We start from the raw sequence: 20,234 nt of genomic DNA, 5'->3' as shown, positions 1-20,234 counted from the left end.
GTGTCATGCAGCACTGAGTCCAGCTGAAGCACTTGCATGTGTGAAATTCTGCAAAAGGTTATTTGCGTTTTTTAAAACTCATAATCAACATCTAGTCTGTATTTGATTTTTTTCAACAAAAAGAGCTTTGCTTTACCAATACGTATACTGCACGAGAAAACCTAAGCTTTGAGGGTCACCTCTAATAACAACAACAAAAAATCAATATTATGGTTATATTTTCTTTTTCTTTTAAATAGAGTTAACAGATACAGAAAACTGAAATACCCAGCATTTTTGCAAAGGCTGCAGATATTTCAGTTTTACTGCTATAACTATCCCAGTAACATATCACACACAAAAGCAAGCGATTTTCTTTTCCAGTGTACTAGTTATGAAATTAAGTCTATGCAATTGTACTGCTATTGTTTCAAAACAATGCATCCCCTGCTTTAATATGCATTTTTTATGTTAATTTCAGAAATAAACAGAATACAAAATTAATGCTTCTGCTGAAGGTGAGATGCCCAACATGTTGTGAGCGGGGGAGACGACCCCCAGCTCTGCGAAATCACCGAAGGAAAAGGCATCAGCTCTTACCTGCAGGCTGTTGAAGATGATGAAGAAGACCAACATCCAGAGGTGCCGGTAAGCCAGGTGCAGTCCTCCCCACAGCCAGGTGACAGAAATCAGGGCAAAGAGGTACAAGACCAAGGGGATCTCTGAAAACCACAAACACAGCATTTCAGCTGGCTGCGCCCTGGGGAAAATAACACTTTTTTTTTAAAGCAGCACCATCGCAGGACCCAGTTTCGCTGTTTCTGGCCAACCTTGGAGTTCGTTCTCCAGCGATGGGCAGCCCTTCACTTGCCCCAGCACGTGGGGTTCCCAGGGCTTTATGGAACCCGAGTGGGACCAAGAGACCATCAGAAGGGCATGGACAGCTATAGGACAGGGTGATGGAGGGGCCAGGGCAGCACAGCCCAGCTCAGCAAACCAGGCGTGGGTGGTTTGCAGGTGGGACGAGCACACGTCGGGTCAGAAAACATGCTGACCTTGGGGGAAGCACGCGAGGGCTCCTGGCAAGCTCTGCAAATGTTGTGAGAAAATGGATTTTCAAGAATTGAGAGGAAAGGGGAAAGATAAAAAAAACAACAAAACATTAGGAATACAAAAACTGCCATGGCTCTGGCAATTTACAGAATTACATGGAAATTATAAGAATAGCTTATTCTCTGATTTTTTTGTTAATTTTAGTGCAAGCTGAACATGAGAAGGCATCTGGCCCTACAAAACTTTAAACTGACAACCTCCACTCAGCCAAGGAGCCCCCCAATGACAGACTTTGCACCAGTTAACTCCATTTGCCTTCAAAAATATGTGCAGAATCCATCCTTAAGCACACGTAAATACAACTGCATTTTGTATCCCCTACTGTATTTACAGCATAAAGGAAATGCTGGCAGGAAGCCACGTCTGCATGGACAAAGTTTGCAGAAAGGACAGCAGAAATTGTCTTTTGCCACCACCCGCTCCTGTTGCTGAACCCACCGTGTTGACTGTATTCATAGGATGCTCCAAAGTCCGTGTTTGAGGTGTTCGGCCTCGCATTGCCCCTCTTTGAATTAATTACGTGGCATCAGCAAAGAGCAGGGATGCACTCTTGGCAGATGTCGTTCCTGAAACAGCAGTTTGGGGGCATTTCGGGCATTTTGTTTAATACCGTACAAATACTAAGTGCATCCTGAATGCAGGAAAAAGCCAAAGTCCAGGCTGCCTTCCAGTGTGGCAGGCAGTAGTTGCTTCAGGGCTATAACTATTTATTTGGCAGAAATGTGTGTGTATATTTTTATAAACAAGGAAATTACTTGAAGCAAAGCACAATGCCAGCAGATACCATGTTCCTAAAGTTTATTAAAGCCCAGTATCACTCAGTAAAACCTGGGGTGCAAACCTCAGCCTGGGCTGTTCTGCAACCACTGTTTGATAGTATGATATAACGTGTAACAAAGACATGTATTTCCTTAATGAATTATAATGAGATACTGTGTTACACATGAAAATTAATATTATATTAGGGTAGTGGTAGCCTAGGACTAGAGGAAATAAAACCAAAATATTAAAATAAACTTAGCTCTTTGGAGCAGTTAACAAAGTCTTGATTTTTCTGTGGAGAAAAAATACCAAACAAATAAACCCATCCACTTACTCGGTTTTACTGGAAAATAAAGCACATTACAGCATTAAGAAAATCAGATTCCCTACGAAAAGGTGTTTGAAAGCTCAGTTCTAATCATCACTAAGGTATGCCTGTTTTCCCACTGACGTCTGAGGACACGATGTAAATCCTCTCTGGTTTGGCCGTTTGTAAATGGTGCTATTTCCGTCCTCTCCGTGGATGGAGGATGCAGCACTGTTAGCAGCTGGGAACATCTAGTAAGACATGAGGAGGCACCATGGGTGGGTACCGGTGCCTTGGAATGGCATTAGATTCACGTGTTTCATGTCACGAGAGATCGAAAGAATCTGTACGTGACCAGTACATACAACACAGGACCTGTGGAAGATCCACTACTTACGAAGAGATAGCTGGAGGCCAGAATGGATAACCGTGGTTTTCTCAAATGACAGTTGATACCCATTAAGCACCTGAGTCACTTCTCCCATGGTGAGGTGTGGTCTGGCCAAAATCCATTAGTGGTCTGAGACTTCCCAAGAATCCCTGATCCAGAACATAACACTAATAATACATTTGGGTTTTTCAGAGCAGCATTGGATTAAGGCTCTGCACCTCTGTTATTTGTCTGGGAGGAACTCGATTTTGTTGGGTGAGTAAAATGGAAATGCAACATATTTCTCATACCTCACTTCAGGGTCACTAGTATTCCTTACACGCAAAGCACCTGTCCCAAAGTCCCTTGGGCACTATCGAAAAACTCCTTGTGGCCTCGATGGATGTTGAAACAAGCTTTTCTTTAACAGCTGCTAATATACATGACTAACATCAAAATGCTTGTACAATAATTAAAAGTGCAAAGCCCTTTAAAGTACCAGGTAGTCCAGTAAGGTGTAGAGCATCAAGTATTTATTTTAAAACCACAGTGCGTACACTAATTAATCCAGATGCTTTCTAGATATGTACTTAAAAATCTTGACAAAAAACAGCAAAGAACTTGTAATCTCAAAGTGCTGAGGTTATAATAATAAAAAAATTACCAAAATATATAAAAAAAAGAAAACATACATCAAGAAATGTTGCTCTTTGTAAATGTAATTCTAAAGGTAAATTCAGGGATTACCTGTAGAGTAACTAATTAAATTATTTGTTCACATATATTAATGGAATGACACAATCTTATTGCTTAGATCTCAAAATAATCCAATAAATTTTAGCTGCTTATGAAGCTCAACTGAAGGAATGGACAGGCAATTAACTATTGCCAATGCATACAATTCTAATACTGTACATAGACCAAAGCTAACAATTAAGAGAATTATCTCAGGACGTTGAATAATGATTTGGCTTTTGTATTACTTTGCAATGTGGCTCAACTCAGGTGGGTGGCAGGGGAGTGAAGAAAGCAAATTGTGTAGGACAAATTGCAAGCAGTAGAACATGCCAAAAATTAACACCATGATTTCTGCTCATGTATACATCACCTGAGGAAAAATACCACAATACTAATCATAACCCAGCACCTCTAGATTGTTGAAACCATAGCTCACTGAAATAGCTGTGTACACAAAGCTGAAGGAAATGGAGCAATATGATATCTAGATGATATAATTTTGATGTACAATGCTCTGGCTTTGTTATCTTCAAGTGTAGGTGAGGGGGAAATTTGATAAATTCAGTGCCATTTCACTGGAATAAAGTTACCACATGTAAGAACACAATTAAGCTCACTGAAGCTATCAAGATCTCCATGGAGTGTACCTTGAGTAATTCAATAAGAGTTTATGTAACTAATACTACTCAGTACAAAGAAGTCAATTTATGTATGCATTATAACAATAAAGATGGTCTGAAGATACCTGCTTTTTGCTAGATGCTGAATGTTTATATAATTTACAATTCAGCTTCTACTCTGTCAGTAACGATTGTTTCATTATCAGTATTGTAAAGGGTTAATACAGAGTTGAAACTCTGTCAGCACTTAAAGTCTCAGCTATTTGAGTTCTGTTAACTCATTTTGATCAGACAATTTGTTGTATTTAATAAAAAAAGCTCAATTAATAAAACAGACATATCAGAAAATCAGCAACAATGTCTTTCACATTTGTAAAAACAGGCCTGCATAAAGTAAAAGGATGCCAATAAATAGGCTTGAAATGAACTAAAATGTCCAGCCTAGTTACGGGTGGTTTCCTTCATATGGAAAGAAAACCAACAGCTCCCTCCCAAACAAACTCAAAGGGTATTTTTGAGCAGATGAACGTTCACCGACAAGAATTTTACTCTAAACCCAAGTGCAATCAGTCACCCTAAGACTACTTGAGCAAACCTTGGCAGATAAAAGACCGCTGTGGAGCAGCCAACTCAGCATCAATGTGATGTAGGGGAGACATCGTCAAGCAGCTCTGTTGGGCATTATATATTCAAATCATGCCGGTCCACACTGGTTTTTTACACCATTATCACACCTTTTTTTAGTACTAGGAATGATGAAAGGTTATATTTAAGCAACAGTCAGTCCACCCACTCCTTAAATATATATATATATGTATGTATGCATACATCACCATCCTGACTGTTCATGCCTCTCCCTAAATATCTCCCCTTTTGCCTAACTACAAGCTTGAGAAAAATTGTCAGAAATGACAACTCAACACAGATAAACGCAGCTTATGCAGAACTAGTTGCAGGTTTTTAGAGCTTGAAAACTTACCATAGTCCAGCTTGTTATTTGATGAGATGAAATTACATACATTCAATTTACCAAACAACTAAATGTGCCCACTGTTTCTCGCTTCTTACCCATTGCTGAGAAAATAATATTTTCATTATTAACTTATCTGTAAAATTTATTTTTCTGCAATGCTTACTGTTCTGAGGGCTGCAGTACATTGTAATCGGTTTTTATGGGTGGTAAAACTGTGGTTTTACTACAGAAGGGGAGTCCTTAGAGTAAACTCAAGATTTTGTACAGCAATTTACATAAAAATTATGCTGGTGAGAATGTGAAAGATAGGCTTCAATATTTTCATGATGGGTTTGGATTAGATTACAAAATTCATGAACCAGGGAAAGTATTAAAGTTCTGGGAAAAGTGATTTACCTCAATGGGAACTTAAAAGGAGCTGTACTGGGTATGAACAAAAGTTTATCTGGCCTTGCCTCCAACAACGGCCAAAAAAGCTGGCCAGATGTGATATTTCTCCCAGCATTTTCCCCATTTAAAACTCAGGAGCTTCCTGAACCAGACACAGTTTCTATTTAGCAATCTTCAGGGGACTTCTCTTTCACTAACTCATCTTGAACTAATTATGGTGAACTCTGATAATTCAGAGTATTTAGTGGCAAGGAACTCCAAAGAAGTAGCATAAGATTCAGGCAATGAAATGCCAGAGTGCTTGGCTGCTTGCCTTGTGTTTGTTGTTTGATTTCCTTATAGCAGGAGCAAGAATAAGAAACAGAAGGAAACAAAAAGACCTAGAACATTTCCAAACAGCTATACTTTCACCTCTAAATCTGTAACGAAATAAACACACAGAATTATGTTTTTGAAATAAACCTTACAATGAAAGACTATGGTGAAGAGTTTTAAGTTCATCTCCTGCTGAGCTACCGTGTACTGACCTGTGCAGAGAAATAATCTAATGATGAGGCTCCTGTCTACACCTACATCTACTACAACCTGCAGGTTGCAGCAGCTCATCAAGGTCCACAAAGTTTACCACCACAGGACTGTGGTCCAGCCAGCCTCTGCATGACTTCTTCGGAAATTAGAACTTCAACAGTTGTCACATCTATGTGCCCAAAACGACTGGAAAAATAGTGAGAAATAAATTTTACAACACTGGATGAGACTGCTTAAAATTTATTCATAGCTGGGGCCTGGAATAGATTCTGCCAGTTGAGTAGTGCTGGTATAGACACTGCAGAGAAAGCAAAAAAGAGTCAAGCAGAAATAATTTTCTAGTGTCAAATGTACCCTGAACACCAACTCCCTTCATATGCAGTATATACCTATTTTGGTGTATGGGAAGGAGATACCTGCCAACCTCTGCCCCTGCACCTGACAGCACTAACAACTGTGTGGCCTCTTGGTTGTCAAAGGATGGGATGATGAGGAGGCATGAAGAAGAAAAAAGTGGAAGAAGCTGCAAAGAGGACCAAGAAGGTGATGAGGAGCCTTGCGGTGTTGTCCATTGTGATCCACTGTCACACCTTTGATGGTTCACCTAATGGCAAGTCGAAGATTGAGGTGGAATTATACATACATTGTTGTAATTTCACCTAATGATGGGACAGTTCACACTGCTAACTTCTCTTATCCCTGTGTAGTGCCTATCAATTATGAAAGAATAACCTGATAGTGCCTGCCACAACATCTTTTACCAGGGAGGAAAGCAGAAATGGAAATCCTCCTGCACAATTTCAGTCAACAACTGCCCATGGTGCATAGTAAAAGGTTCTTTAAAAATGCTTTCTTGCTATATATTTTCTAATTTACAGTTAGGAAAAACAATGTTGGGCAGAGAGAAAACCTATTCTGTGAATGAACCAACAAATCACTTGAACAAAGTGATCAAACCAGAAATAAGTCATAAGACCTATGGAATGACAATCAGCTCATTGCTCTGGAGAAAATCTGGAGCACCACTGGGAAAAAATAACTGAAATGAACTCAGAACAACACACTGCTTTTATAGATTGCCAGCACTGGAGCTCTCTTTAGGACATCAGGATTAGTCCCTTCAGAACACCGTGTTCAGTCAAGCAGGTGGGTTTTGATGATGTTTTTGCTACTGCTAGCCAGAAAAAAGCATAACTTTTCAGTTCAAATTAGATTATTTATTTTGGAATGTAATATATTATCTTCCTCCTAGAACAGACATGTAATTCAAAATAAAATAAACTCCATATTCTGGAATTGAAAATTTTCCATTTCTTCTGTCCGTAGAGTTAGAACTATTCCTTAACTTTATGTATTCAGGCTGTTTCATCACAAAACTGTCAAGCAGACTACCTGAAGGTTTTCTTCATTCTTCCTTACCTGATATTATAGATAAAATTCTCCTGGACAATGACTCTGAGCAATGAAAAATGTTAGATCAAACAGAAATTAATAAAACTGGAAATTTTTAAATACTATTAAAACTCTGAAGTGTAATGCTAAGTGTGCCTTTGCAGTAAACACCTAGATGATTTAACTATGGAAAATAATGCACTATGCTTTAATAATGTATCCAAATGTTTGTATTCTAACCACTGTGTTGGCCCATATTATGTCTTTTCCTATTGCCTGAAGTGTTTAATTTTTTTTTCTAAAAATAGGAAAGTCAACAAAAGAAGCATTAAATAATATGGGTTTTATGATCTCTGAGTTTACCTATAAATATTTACTATGTGCCTTCCCCTTAGGTTGTTAAACTGATAATGGAACTTTAATTGCTTTTAATTATTCTTGGCTAGACATGAAGACCTACTGCAAAACCTGAAAGATCTTAACAAACATTTTTCCTAAGTGACTGGGGAGAATGTATTCCTTCACAGAATTTCACCAGTTTGTGGGACACTCAAATTAGTAAAACATTTACAGGCTATTGCTTAAGAAATGATGGGTTAAAGTTAGCAACATAACTATGAAAATACCACAAAACCTTTTTTTTTTTCTTCCTGATAAACTTGAATAACTGTGTTCCAAATCGTGCTGGCTCCATTTCAATTGCCTTTGACAACTGCTGTAGAAAGGGAGTTTGATAATATGATTTTGTTGCCAAAACAAATTAGCTAACAGATTTTCTCAGAGTTCAAAGAACAAAATACCACCACCACCACCAACATGTAATTAGTGACTCATGACTCATAATCAGTGACTCTCATTCCAGATTGGGAATGGTAAAGATGTGCAGAATTTAACAGTAGCTGATATCAAAGATCAGAAAGCTGGTAGGTACATGTCCATGAAATCCAATTGGACAAAATTATTCATAATTTGTAAAAACAAGAAGCAGCAAACCTGTTAAAATATTGGGTTTGGTTCTTTTTTATTTTTTGATGAGCTGCTGCTTGTGACAAGGAAGAGTTTGAAACTAAAGAATACCTCTCAGAGAAGTAGCACACCTCCCATTAAGCATAAAGAATACAAAGTCATAGAAGATTGGCCTCTCTAACCTTTCCACTAAATCTCAGGTTTTTGGTAAAGTTGGTCATACATCTTTAAGACACTTTATGGTATAATCAAATGAAAGACCAGGCATCTTATTTTAGCTCATGCTATTACTGTTATGCAGGGAACATGGTGAATCCCAGAATTACAGAAAATTTTTAAAAAAAGGTTGAATTTGCTTATCTCCATATAATAAAAGTATTTAGAAGTATTATGCAAAATATTGAATGACTGCTAAATTCACAACTGTACAGACATAACTCATGCAAATTAACTTGCTTCTGCAGATTTCTTTAAAAGAAAAAAGCTAATTTGGGCATGTGAAACACAGTGCAAACAATGTAAATTACCTGAGTGCAGATGATGCATTTAAGTTATTATCCTTCTCAGATATTTGTTCTTTATTTCAGCTTGTAATTATTCTTGTGCATTTTGTCTTAACTGTGTATGTAAAAATCTTGGAGCTAAAGATTTTTTTTTCTCCTAATTACAAAAAAAAATATAAAAAAGCCCCCAGAGCACTACAAAGACTAAAATATATCCAATACGTGACTGTGATTAATACTGTGAGCACTGTACGTAACTCCTAGTTCAGCAGCAGCCAACATCTGGGTCTTGATTTCTAGGTGCATGTTGTCATCTCAAGAAAAATGGACTCCTGCAACTCATTGTTCCTTCGGTTCTCTTACACACATGTTATGTATCTTATGCTGTAAGACAAAGATTTTATCATATAGATCACAGGAAAAGGAAGACATGTAACTACATGTTTAGATATACATTCTGACTTGAAATTGAAAGCCCTGTCCTCAGCATCATGTCCTGAGCACAGAAGCGTGGTTGGAATGTCCTGCACTTGCATTTTATACAGTTTGTTTCTTGAGAAGATCAGGTGGTAGAATTTATCGCTGGACCATCCAACATGTTCTGTCACAATCTGGAATTGTGTGCTGCTATGACAGTAAATAGATCAAAGAAATACATACGAAGGAACATGCAAGAAGATAGTTAAATTTTTACAGCTAAATATCTAAGGCATTCTTTATGAAGTTCTATTTTGGCAACATAAAGTTTTAATCTTTAAATTAATCCTGGTACATTCACAATGATGGTATCTGAACTAGGTAAGTTCTACTGCATTTTTATGTGCAGGGCAGAAAAATCACGCCACCACATTTTGTTCAATAAATTGAAGTCATTCATTCACAAAGATATTATCTGAAAAATAATGCAGGTGATCTTTCAGTTCAAATTTTTCTGCTATATTTTCCAATTCCTTTTGTGAAACTACGAAAGGTTAGCAAACAGTTGGAAAATAAAATAATGTGTATTGGATTGCTGTCTTTTTCACCTCCAATTTCTGTATTTGCATATTAGGACCGTCAAGAAAAAATAATGATCTCTTATGTATATCTATTTCACCCTTCAGTTATTTCAGCCAAATCCAACCATCCTGCTTTCTACCATCTGATTTCTTTCAGAAGTAGTCTTTCCTGTTGCAAACTTAAATATTAGCTCATCCAGGGGCTGTTCACCCAATGCATGCTTCTGACTTGGCTTCTGTCTAGGCTAACTTTTGAGAAGTTGGCTTCTATATATAGCAGAATAATCCGTCAACAGAACGTGTTTGCTGAACGGCTGGCAAACCGAACCAGTTCAAACTGAAGTCTCTTGTCCAGTAAACTCAATGTACATCTTTGAAAGGGTTTACTAGAGGTAGAGTTGACGTACTTTGTAAAACAGCATTCACACTATTTTCCAACACTCACATTTGAGGAGGAAGAGCTGCCTGATCTAAGAGATAATTAATTCTTGACTGTCCCATTGCCCTTTCTTCTAGCCTTCTACCTGAGGAAAATTCTCTGATGTAAGCAAGCCACATTAATCACCACGTAAAACAACACGACTAGTAACAGAGCAATTCTGTAAAAAAGTAATTCAGTAAAAAAGAACATGAAAGGGAAACCTCATGTATTTGGTGTCCCAGACAGGCGATGAGAAGTGTGCATATTGCTTAAATTTGGATTTGGCAAATTCTATTTATTTGTGTTTATTCCCCACTATAACTTTGTTTTAATCTTATTCTTCTACAGTGATATCCCAGGAATAAGAAAAGAGTATGACAAGCTCTCTGGGAAGATTGCAGAGTACTGCCAAAGGAATTGACAACTATTACTAAAAGCAGAATTTTGCTGGGTTAGTGGTCCTTGGGCCATGATGTTTTCTTGAAAACCTGCAAATAACCAGACCAGATGTGACTCTACTCAAGAGTACCCGACATAAATCCAGAGGGCTAGGAAGAACATATGCATGTCAGAAAAGGAGGTACAACTAATAAATGAATAGCTGCATATAAATATATGTTAAAAAACCACAATTATATCCTATAGATTTCCAAGAAACTATTTAATCATGTATAAACAGATCCCTTTTCCAGTTACCAAGGGGCAACTTTTTTCTCTTAGATATGAATGGTGAAACCCAGCATTGTTATGCTGTTCTTAGTAGCAAAAATACATGGGAGTCCCCTTTAGTGTGGGTAACAAGACTGTGTTCCTACAGACAGAACAAAATAGTATTGCTACCAAAGCTCAGGAAGATGTTCCACTACAGCAGACGAAATTTATTCCAAGAGCTGTAGAAGACTAATCTGGTGGCCCTTTACAATGGACTGTCTGTGCTGGTAGATAAAGGAAGAGAAACTGGTGTCATCTGTCTTGACTTTTCTAAGGCCTTTGACATGGACCCACACAACCTTGTCTCTAAATTGGAGAGAGATGGTTTTGATGGATGGACTACTTGATGGATAAGGAATCTGCCGGATGGCCACATCCAAAAAATTGCAGTCAACAGCCCAATGTCTGAATGCAGATCAGGAACAACTGATGTCCTTCAGAGGTCCGTACTGCAACTAGTACTGTTCAATATCTTTATTAATGACATAGACAGTGGGATCAAGTGCACTCTCATCAAGTTTGTGGATGATATCAAGCTGAGTGGTGTAGTTGATATGCTTGAGGGAAGGGAAGGGATGACATCCAGAGTGACCTGGACAGGCTTGAGAAGTGGGTCCATGTGAACCTCATGGAGTTCAACAAGGTCAAGTGCAACGTCCTGCACGTGGGTTGGGGTAATCACCAGTGTCAGTACAGACTGGGAGATGAAGGAATTGAGAGCAGCCCTGCGAAGAAGCACTTGGGGGCACTGGGCTGAGAGATTGGCCATGAGCCGCCATGTGCGCTCGCAGCCCAGAAGCCAATGGTGCCCTGGGCTGCATCCCCAGCCCCGTGGGCAGCAGGTCTGGGGGGATCCTGCCCCTCTGCTCCGCTCTGGTGAGACCCCCCTGCAGTGCTGGTCCAGCTCTGGGTCCTCAGCACAGGACACACATGGACCTGCTGGAGTGAGTCTAGAGTGAGGCCATGAGAATGGTCACAGGGATGGAAAACCCCTCCTATAAAGAAAGGCTGAGAGACTTGGAGTGTTCAGCCTGGAGAGGAGAAGGCTCCAGGGACACTTTAGTGTGGCCTTTCAGTATTTAAAGAGGGCTTACAAAAAAGGCAGAGAAAGATGTTTTACTAGTGCCTGACAGGACAAGAGGTAATAGTTTTAAGTTGAAGAGGGTAGATTTAGAATGTGTAAAAGGAAGAAATTTTTTACAATGAGGGTGGCAAAATATGGGAACAGGTTGTCCAGAGAAGCTGTGGATGTCCCATCTTCAGAAGTGTTCAAGGCCAGGTTGAATGGGGCTTTAAGGAACATGATCTACTGGAAGGTGTCTCTGTCCATGGCAGGGAGATTGGACTAGATGATGTTTGAAGATCCTGTCCAACCTAAAACATTCTATGATTCTGTGATTCTGGATAGTTCAAAATGAACTTTGTTTGCAAGGTAAGCTCCAGAGCGTTCCAGTAATAGGAGAAGAGAGAGTAATAAAAAATTTTTACTCAGTTTTTAGCTCAGCCACTTGCATACTTAATTTGCTTGAAAAAAAACCCAGTACCTGACAAATGAGGATACATTTTACTGTTCCTATTTCTGTTAAATTTCTACTTAAGTTAGTAACAGCCTTCCTCAAGCAGAGATCACAAATATGGAACTTCAGAGTTACCAGCTATAGTTTAAGATGCTTTTCCTACAATCTATGAAATGACCAAAAGATTGTACACTTAGAAGCCAGACAATGACTTTATTTTCTTTCAGGTCTGCATATCCAACCCGTGTTTTTGTTTTATGGTAATATGCAAGACAGTGACCTTGTTATTTTATTTTTATTGACAACATTCAGTAATGTTTTGCATGAATTATTGCAGAATCCATATGGGGTCATCGATATCAGGCTGCAATTTTAACTGTCTTCTAACTGGATGAGTCCCAGGCAGGGAATAAACAGTACTAGTTCAAATATTCACACATGAATAGGTGTTTGTTTTAATATCTATATAAAAATGATAATTACATGTGGCACTTTTTCCTTTCTGCAATATCTTTGCTCTCTGGAATTTTAATGAACAGCTGTCAACAATTACTAGTAGATGTGAAAGCATATTTAAAAACATTATTGTCTATGTTTACAGCTCTCTGCACTTCATATGGCATAATTTTTTAAAGTGTCATTCACCTGGAATTTTATTCTCTTTCCAGAAAGGGTGACTAATGGAGAATGGTTTTTCAAAGCAGTGATTTTTTTTTCATTACTTACTGTACTGTTCAAGGTGGGGAAGTTTGGGTACTGAACTTCTGGCTTGAAACTGGGAAAGCTGTGGGGTTTTTTTTTGCTGTAGGAATTCATTGTTGTGGGTGACTGAACCATAGAATGTCCTGAGTTGGAAGGGACCCACAAGGATCATCGAGTCCAATTCCTGTCCCTGCACAGGACAACCCCAAATTTAACACCATGAGTCTGAGGGCATTGTCCGATCATTTCTTCTCCAAAAGGTGGGTTATATGGTAAGTTTCAAAACTTAAAAGCAGTAGTAGGCCTTACTGCAAGCTGCCTTTATGTCTTTAAAAGTATGATATTCCCATAAAATATTCCAAATAACGTAAATATACTACCACCATCTCACATTTCAGTAGAGAAATATTCAGTCAGAAAGTCAGAGGCCTTTAGTTAAGAGCTAGTACCATGTTATGTAGTTATAGGCAATGTTACAAACTACAGAAATCACCAGCCGTTCTTTCTGGAAGCGTACACGACAAACACAGCCGCACAGAGAGCCCTTGTACAGCCCCAGGCACCGTGAACCTCAGCAGGCAGCTCTGCAGCTCTTTCTCTTCTCTAAAACAGACTCTCTCCAACTTGCTCTCACCCACGCAGCACAAGGTACTTTCATTTGTGCTTGCAAAAGCCCTATGGTAGCAAAACATCAGTTTGTCATGCAGGTGCACAAGTATTAAAAGTTGCAACCTGCTTTAAAAATAAAAAAAGGCATCTATTATTGACATTTTACTGAACACGTCTATTCCTGATTTTTTCTCTCTTTTCTTCTGAGACCTCATCGCTCTCGATACCATTTTCTGGACTCTATTTGAGACAGAAAACACGCTGAATCCTACATTAAACCAAACAAAGTTTTGTTTCAACCCTATTATTTCATGTCTTTATATCATGTAGATAGAACTTCTGCTAGTACTTTCTGCTATTTTTTCTTGAGCATTATACTTACAAGCTATGTTTATCAGACTTTATCCAAATTCATATAGCTCTTAGTCAAGCTGACATTTTGTCACTAAGAAAGAAACTAATATCTGAAGAAATGTCCAGATAATAAATATTTAACATTTATTTCATTTTTTCATAAAAGACTATATTTCTATAATTCAAATGTAAAAAATACCCCACAACTCCTCACTTAATAATACAATTATCACTGCAAATTCGAGCATTTGAACAAGACAGCTACTCTTTATAAATCTGTGCAGTTACCAACACTGGACTAATCAATGGAATTTTTTAATAATTCACTGTCCCTTTTAAGTTCATTTGGGTTTTTTTTGATGAATTGAGAAAAACGATTCAGGGATCCTTCACAAGTTTATCAAATCTAACTGGCTTCATGCAGTCAGGGAGAAAATAGGCACACTTTTATTAAAATCTGTATATTTGCGCTTGTTTATGAAACTCAGATTTTTTTTCCAAAAGCACCATGAAAACAAAAGGAATATTGCAAGCTTCGTACAGTGTCCTATTATTATGGTGTTGGTCTAAACTGCTACAACTTTATTTTGGGAATGTTATTGTATCTGAAATTGTTCTGACAGAGGAGACCGACCAATGCTTCCTGTTTTGCTCATGACAGACCTTTTCTTGCAAGCACGTTTCAGTTGCAAGTAGCACTAAGAAATTTCAAAACAGAGGCATTAACTCCAAATGCTCCAACATGCAGACAGTGGGTGGACAGTGGGTGACTGGGCAGCCATCGAATATACCGCAAAACACAAGGCATTGCTCTGACCAGGGTGATGCTGTGTTTTATCACTATTTTCTTTATTAAACTAGACAAATTTCTTGGTTTTGGTTTAACCCTTTTTTGTCCTCCTGAAACAGCTAAGCATCTGCATGACTTCCATCATTAAACTTCTTTCACAGACATCAAAGGGACCACTAACGCGCTTAATCTTAAACGAGTGAGTAGGTGTCTCTGTGGTTTCTAGTGGGGTTTTCTGAACCGGAAAGAACAGTCAGTACCGTTCTGAAAGCCAAACTTGTTTGCATAGGGGTAGCCAACGAATCGTACCTGCAGCATTTGTTCTTCCCCTGAAAATATCATCGTACGCTTTCCATTGTGGGGTCACCTGGTAGGCATGGATGAACACCACAAAAACCACCACCAAGCACATTAATGGCACCAGAGCAGCAGTGAAGAGCGCAGCATAGGCATTTGGAATGAAGCATCTGAGGGAAAAAAATGGGAAAAAAAATTCTGTTTGTAAACATAAAAAAACCACCTCAAACAATCATAAGTGAAATTTTAAAAAACCAAATGTTTTTGAATAAAGATATGCTTTACAAACCACAAATTCTTTAACTTTATTCCCAGAGTAACCTTCATAGAGTTCTGTTGGTTCTTATCTCCTTATTCTATCCTAAGGAAAACAACATTTGCACCTTAAAACCACGTATGATATATTTTAGCCTAACCAATGTTGGAGAGATTTAAACTGTTGCAATGGAACAAATTATATTTTAACAAACTCCATGCATGCTATATTCATTTAATGGGAACACTCTTAGTCACCAAAGTCTAAAAGGGCATTATGCAATTTTCTATACTTAGCTCCTGAAACCACAAATTAAATTTTGAGAAATATATTTTTAAAATAAATGAACAAGACTTAAAGGCAAGATAACTATTCCTCCTCAAGTTGTTGGAAATTATATGTCATTTGCACACTGAAGCCAAATGCTCCCTCCCTTTTTTTTTTTTTAACTTGTCCTGTCTCTCCTTACCCTTTCCATTTATTAAAGTTATAATTATTTATAAAGATGTGACAGGAACATGAATTATTCCTGAAAAAGAATCAAATTACGCATATAAGATGATGTCTTGGAGAATATGGAGATGATAGCTAAAGAGAGCTCTCTACGGCATGAGAGACCAGGGTTTTCTGTGACCTCCCTGGAGATCAGTACGTGCTTTATTGCCACTGACCTACTCTGGAGATGACGCACAACGGAGCAGCCCAAGGGACGGCTCAGGAGTCACTATGTCTAGAGAGTATGTGGTCACTGCTGTCCTTATTAAGAGGGTGTAACTCACCCAGCCCTTCTGTTTGTCAGGTCAGTGCTGCTAATTAAGCTTAGAGGCAATGCTGGTATAATAGACACCTAAGAACCAATCTTTCACCAGTGTGCCTGGTGTACCTTCTGGGTTTGGTTAGGTGGACATGGTGTACTCTGTCCAGCAAGTCCTGCAAGCCTCTAGGACTGCATTCTGTGTCAGCTCCTCCAGACCATCAGTTGGCACAATCAGTGAATCCCCAAAATAATTTTCCAGCAAAATCTAGACATCCTCCGCAACTCTCTTAGAAGATACAGACTCAGACACCAGCCTGAGATAGAACCTGATAACATCACCAAGCAAGTAGGTAAGCAACGGGGTGGGTAGGATCTCTCTATAGCAATTAAAAGTGTTTGTTTTACAGAATCACAGAATGGTTGAGCTTAGAACGGACCTTTGAAGGTCATCTGGTCCAAACTTCTGCTCAAGAAAGGCCATTCAGGGTCTGTTGCTCAGGACCACGTCCAGGTGGCTTTTGAGTATGTTCAGGGATGGAGATTTCGCAGCCTTTCTGGGCAACCTGTGCCAGAGCTCAGTCACCCTCACAATGAATAAGTGTTTCTTGATGTACAGAGGGAACCTCCTGTGCTTCAGTTTGTGACAGTTGCCTCTGGTTCTGGCACAGGGAACTGCTGAAAAGAGCCTGGCTGTGTCCTCTCTGCACCCTCCCTACGTATACCTTGATCAGATCCTCCTGAGCCTTCTCTTCTCCAGGCTGAACAGTCCACCTGTCCTTACTCCTCTGGACTTCATTGGACTTTGTCCGGTCCGTCCGTGTGTCCTTTGTCCTGAGAAGCCCAGAACTGGGCTCAGTTCTCCAGGCGTGGACTCACGAGTACTGAGCAGAGGGGAAGGGTCACCTCCCTTGGCCTGCTGCAACACGGTTGCTTCCTGGACACAACAACTGACACATTTCACCCATCTAATTTTTAACATTCCTTAGGTATGAAATTCAGTTTTCTTCCTCAATTGTATTCTTGAGTGGGCCAAATTAGCATTAAGTCATGAAGACTCTTATGTACATGGTTTAGTACTAGATTTAGGTTATGGTTGGACTCAATAACCTTAAAGGTGTCTTCCAACCAAAATGATTCTATGACTCTACCATCACCTGTGCTGCTTTGAATGATTATACTGAAGCCAAGAATCTTAGCACAAGTATAGCCTTCTACAAAGTCATATTTATGTTCTGAAACCTGCAGTATCTTTTTTAATTTGATAGCTTTTCGTATTTCAGAGACCACATACACTCCTAAAAAACTATCTGAACATCTTGAAAGTTTTTTGTGAGCACTCCTTTAGTTAATGAAAGCTGCATAAAAATGAAAACCCACAGTGATGGATCTCGTTTACTAATATCCCCAGGCACTTGCTCTAAAGATGACACTGAAAAGTTATGTAGACAAGAAATACACGGAGCCGTATTAACCCACAAATCTTACTTTGGATTTTTTCTTGAAAGCAATGATGAGCAATTCAATGACAACCACTGCTTTCTGTAAGTTTTATTCACATACAGCAGTGTGATGTTGTATGTTGAAAGCTATATTTTATGCTGGAAATCATGGGGGATATCATTACAGGGACCAACTGAAAATATTTATTATACTTGACACTAGGGGCACACATTTATCATTCCATTACCATGACACATGTATCACATGGAACTACTTTCACCTATTCCTAGCGTTGGATGGGAATAGAAGAAAAATGTCCCAAAACATCAACTAAGTTGGTGTTCCAGAACACAACTATTCTACAGGAAAAGGCCTAGAAATACTGATGTAGAATCTGGAATGACCTACACATAATTCAGACCTTCTTGTTTAAATAAGAGCATTATCTCCTGCAAGCAAGTTCTTTTTTTAAAAAAAAAAAAAATTTAAACAGTCTCTAGGCTTTGTAAAGTAAGTCTTTAATCCATGGAAGACAAAGCCATTGTGCATAATGCAGTTATTTTCTAATTTCTTTCTTGGGTAAGTACATATAAGGGTCTTGTTTTGTTTTGACTCCAAGTAACAGCAAAAAAAAAAAAAATACAGCTACCAGTTAAAATACATGCCTTGTGCAATGGGCACAAGAAAAACCAAACACTGTTAGCTTCTTCAGAGACTGTCACTTAACTACAAAGTTTCTGTGACTTCCTGTTAACACTTTCTGTTATCAAATTGTACTTTTTTTTTTCCTGGCTGTTTCGGGAAGTTTTGCTACCAGCTTCCATGTTTTCTGTCATCAAAAATACAATTGTTCAGTTTTCATCCCAAGCTGCCTCCACTCTTGCCCCTCTTGACTATTGTTCTCTGACTAGAGGGTCCATCTTTGTGGTTTTTTGACGACTTTGTTGTGACCACTAACTTTATTTTTACCCCTCTTTTTTTTTTTTTTTTAATTGTTATAAATTTTCCTGGCGACCTCAACAATAACATATTCCCATTAATTGATTCTCTTTCACTACTCCTAGCCAAACTAATTTTCATTACCTTCAAGACTCCCTCTGGTAGCCTGCCAATCTCCTACTCCACCCACAGTGTCACTTTTCCCACAAACAGAGCTCTACACGCATCTCAAATGTTTCTAACTTAAAATTTTTTTTTTTCCAGATTCTGAGAATGTTAAACACATTATTCAAAGTCCTGTGTTGGTCTGTATCGGTTATAATTCTGTGAAAGATGCTAGAAATAATTTTAAAATAATTGTCTATAGCATATGTGTTTTTCAAGGTATAATTCCATATTACTATGTAATGATTTCTCATTTATTTAAGAACTTTAAAAAAATAAAAAGAGAAAAGCCAACAAACCAACCAAACCTCAAAACAACCACAACAGAAAACCACAGAAACTATATTAGTTTTTTTCCTTCCATATAAGCAGTAAGACATGTACTTTACATATTTTTTGCCAGGAATGGAATGATAAGAAATAGCTTTAAAATATAAGGGTTTTTTTTCTCTCTTGAGAACAATTGCAGATGTTCATTCAATCTAAACTGATACTTTAAATCAAAGAAACATGGCAAGTTTAGGACATGGAAATTAACAGACTATATTATCTTCCCTTTGGAAAAGACATAATCTCAAAAAATCATAATCATTTAAATCAATTCATTGGTTAAAATGACCTCACTTAGTCAGAATCAAGGCTTTACCTTGGTTTTGCTATTTTTTCCCCTTCTAATCTATGAAAAGGGACTGTGAGACTTGCTTCTCAATGCAGTGAAGTACATTTATCTGATCCCTTAAAGTGTCTTTGCAAAGTCTTGTAAAGATCTTCTAAACTATAACATTTCCTAAAATCTCAGGAGATATTCCAGCTACATAAGATATGGAAGGTTGTCTTTTCTTTTTGCAGTACTTTTAAAAGAAAAACAGAAATCAGCTGACAAGTTATATACTGGAGCTATTTGTTAGCACAATTCCATAATTAATACTAAAAAAGGAAAAAGAAAAAAAAAGAAAACAAGCAACTTTGCTGAGGAAATAAGGACTATTTAAAAAATTCAGAAAGGTATTCAATGAAAGGACTGACATTTTGTTCCCTTCTAAGCAAGAAAGTTTTAAAATAGTTTAAAGCATTAAAGGCAGTTTCATTTCATTATTACTGAGGACAATCTCCTTGAAATGCATCTTGAAACTATGGAAAGTTAAGTTCGATGGAAAACTGGAAGTGTTCTTGTCTATCAAGTACCTGGTATTCTTGTTTTGGTTTGTCAGCAGGCAACTAACCTTTTTTTTTTTTTTTTTGACTTTTACTTGTCAAGTGAGTTTCTCTCCAGAGCTACATTATTGTTATTACTATTGCTAATTTTAATTTATAATTTATTTTCATTAATGTTGTTATTTAATTCTGGGCACAGGATTTAGCTTCTCCCTTCCTTTAGGCACAGCAGGCTGGCGGGCACCCTGGCACAGGGAACAGCGAATTGTGGCATCACGTGAGTTTGCTCATATTGCACGCGTTACCTCAGGAAAGTAAAAGGCAAAGGTCGGACAACATCAATTTTCACTTTGTTTTTATTTCATCAACTCCATTTAGAGAGAGAAATCTGCGCACCTAAAATAACCTCAGAAAAGGCAAAGCCTGAATCATTTATTCATGCTTACTCAGCAAAATTATTCACAAAGTAGATGGGACTGCTA

The 20,234-nt window shown here is 38.2% G+C and overlaps 1 protein-coding gene across 1 annotated transcript in view; it reads right to left on the bottom strand.

Annotated features, from left to right (window-relative positions):
- The window catches only part of ADGRV1 (adhesion G protein-coupled receptor V1), a 288,101-nt gene that overhangs the window by 40,614 nt on the left and 227,253 nt on the right, over positions 1-20,234 (bottom strand). Inside the window, exons 88-89 of the mRNA XM_065656969.1 lie at positions 15,053-15,210; positions 580-701 (exon numbers count right to left, since the gene is read on the bottom strand). Coding sequence (XP_065513041.1) covers positions 580-701; positions 15,053-15,210 — 280 coding nt within the window. The remainder of the gene's footprint in view (positions 1-579; positions 702-15,052; positions 15,211-20,234) is intronic.

Source organism: Caloenas nicobarica, chromosome Z, assembly GCF_036013445.1.
Source record: "Caloenas nicobarica isolate bCalNic1 chromosome Z, bCalNic1.hap1, whole genome shotgun sequence".
NCBI lineage: Eukaryota > Metazoa > Chordata > Aves > Columbiformes > Columbidae > Caloenas > Caloenas nicobarica.
The sequence above is the reverse complement of the archived record's forward strand: the minus strand, read 5'-3'. Positions and strand labels throughout refer to the sequence as shown.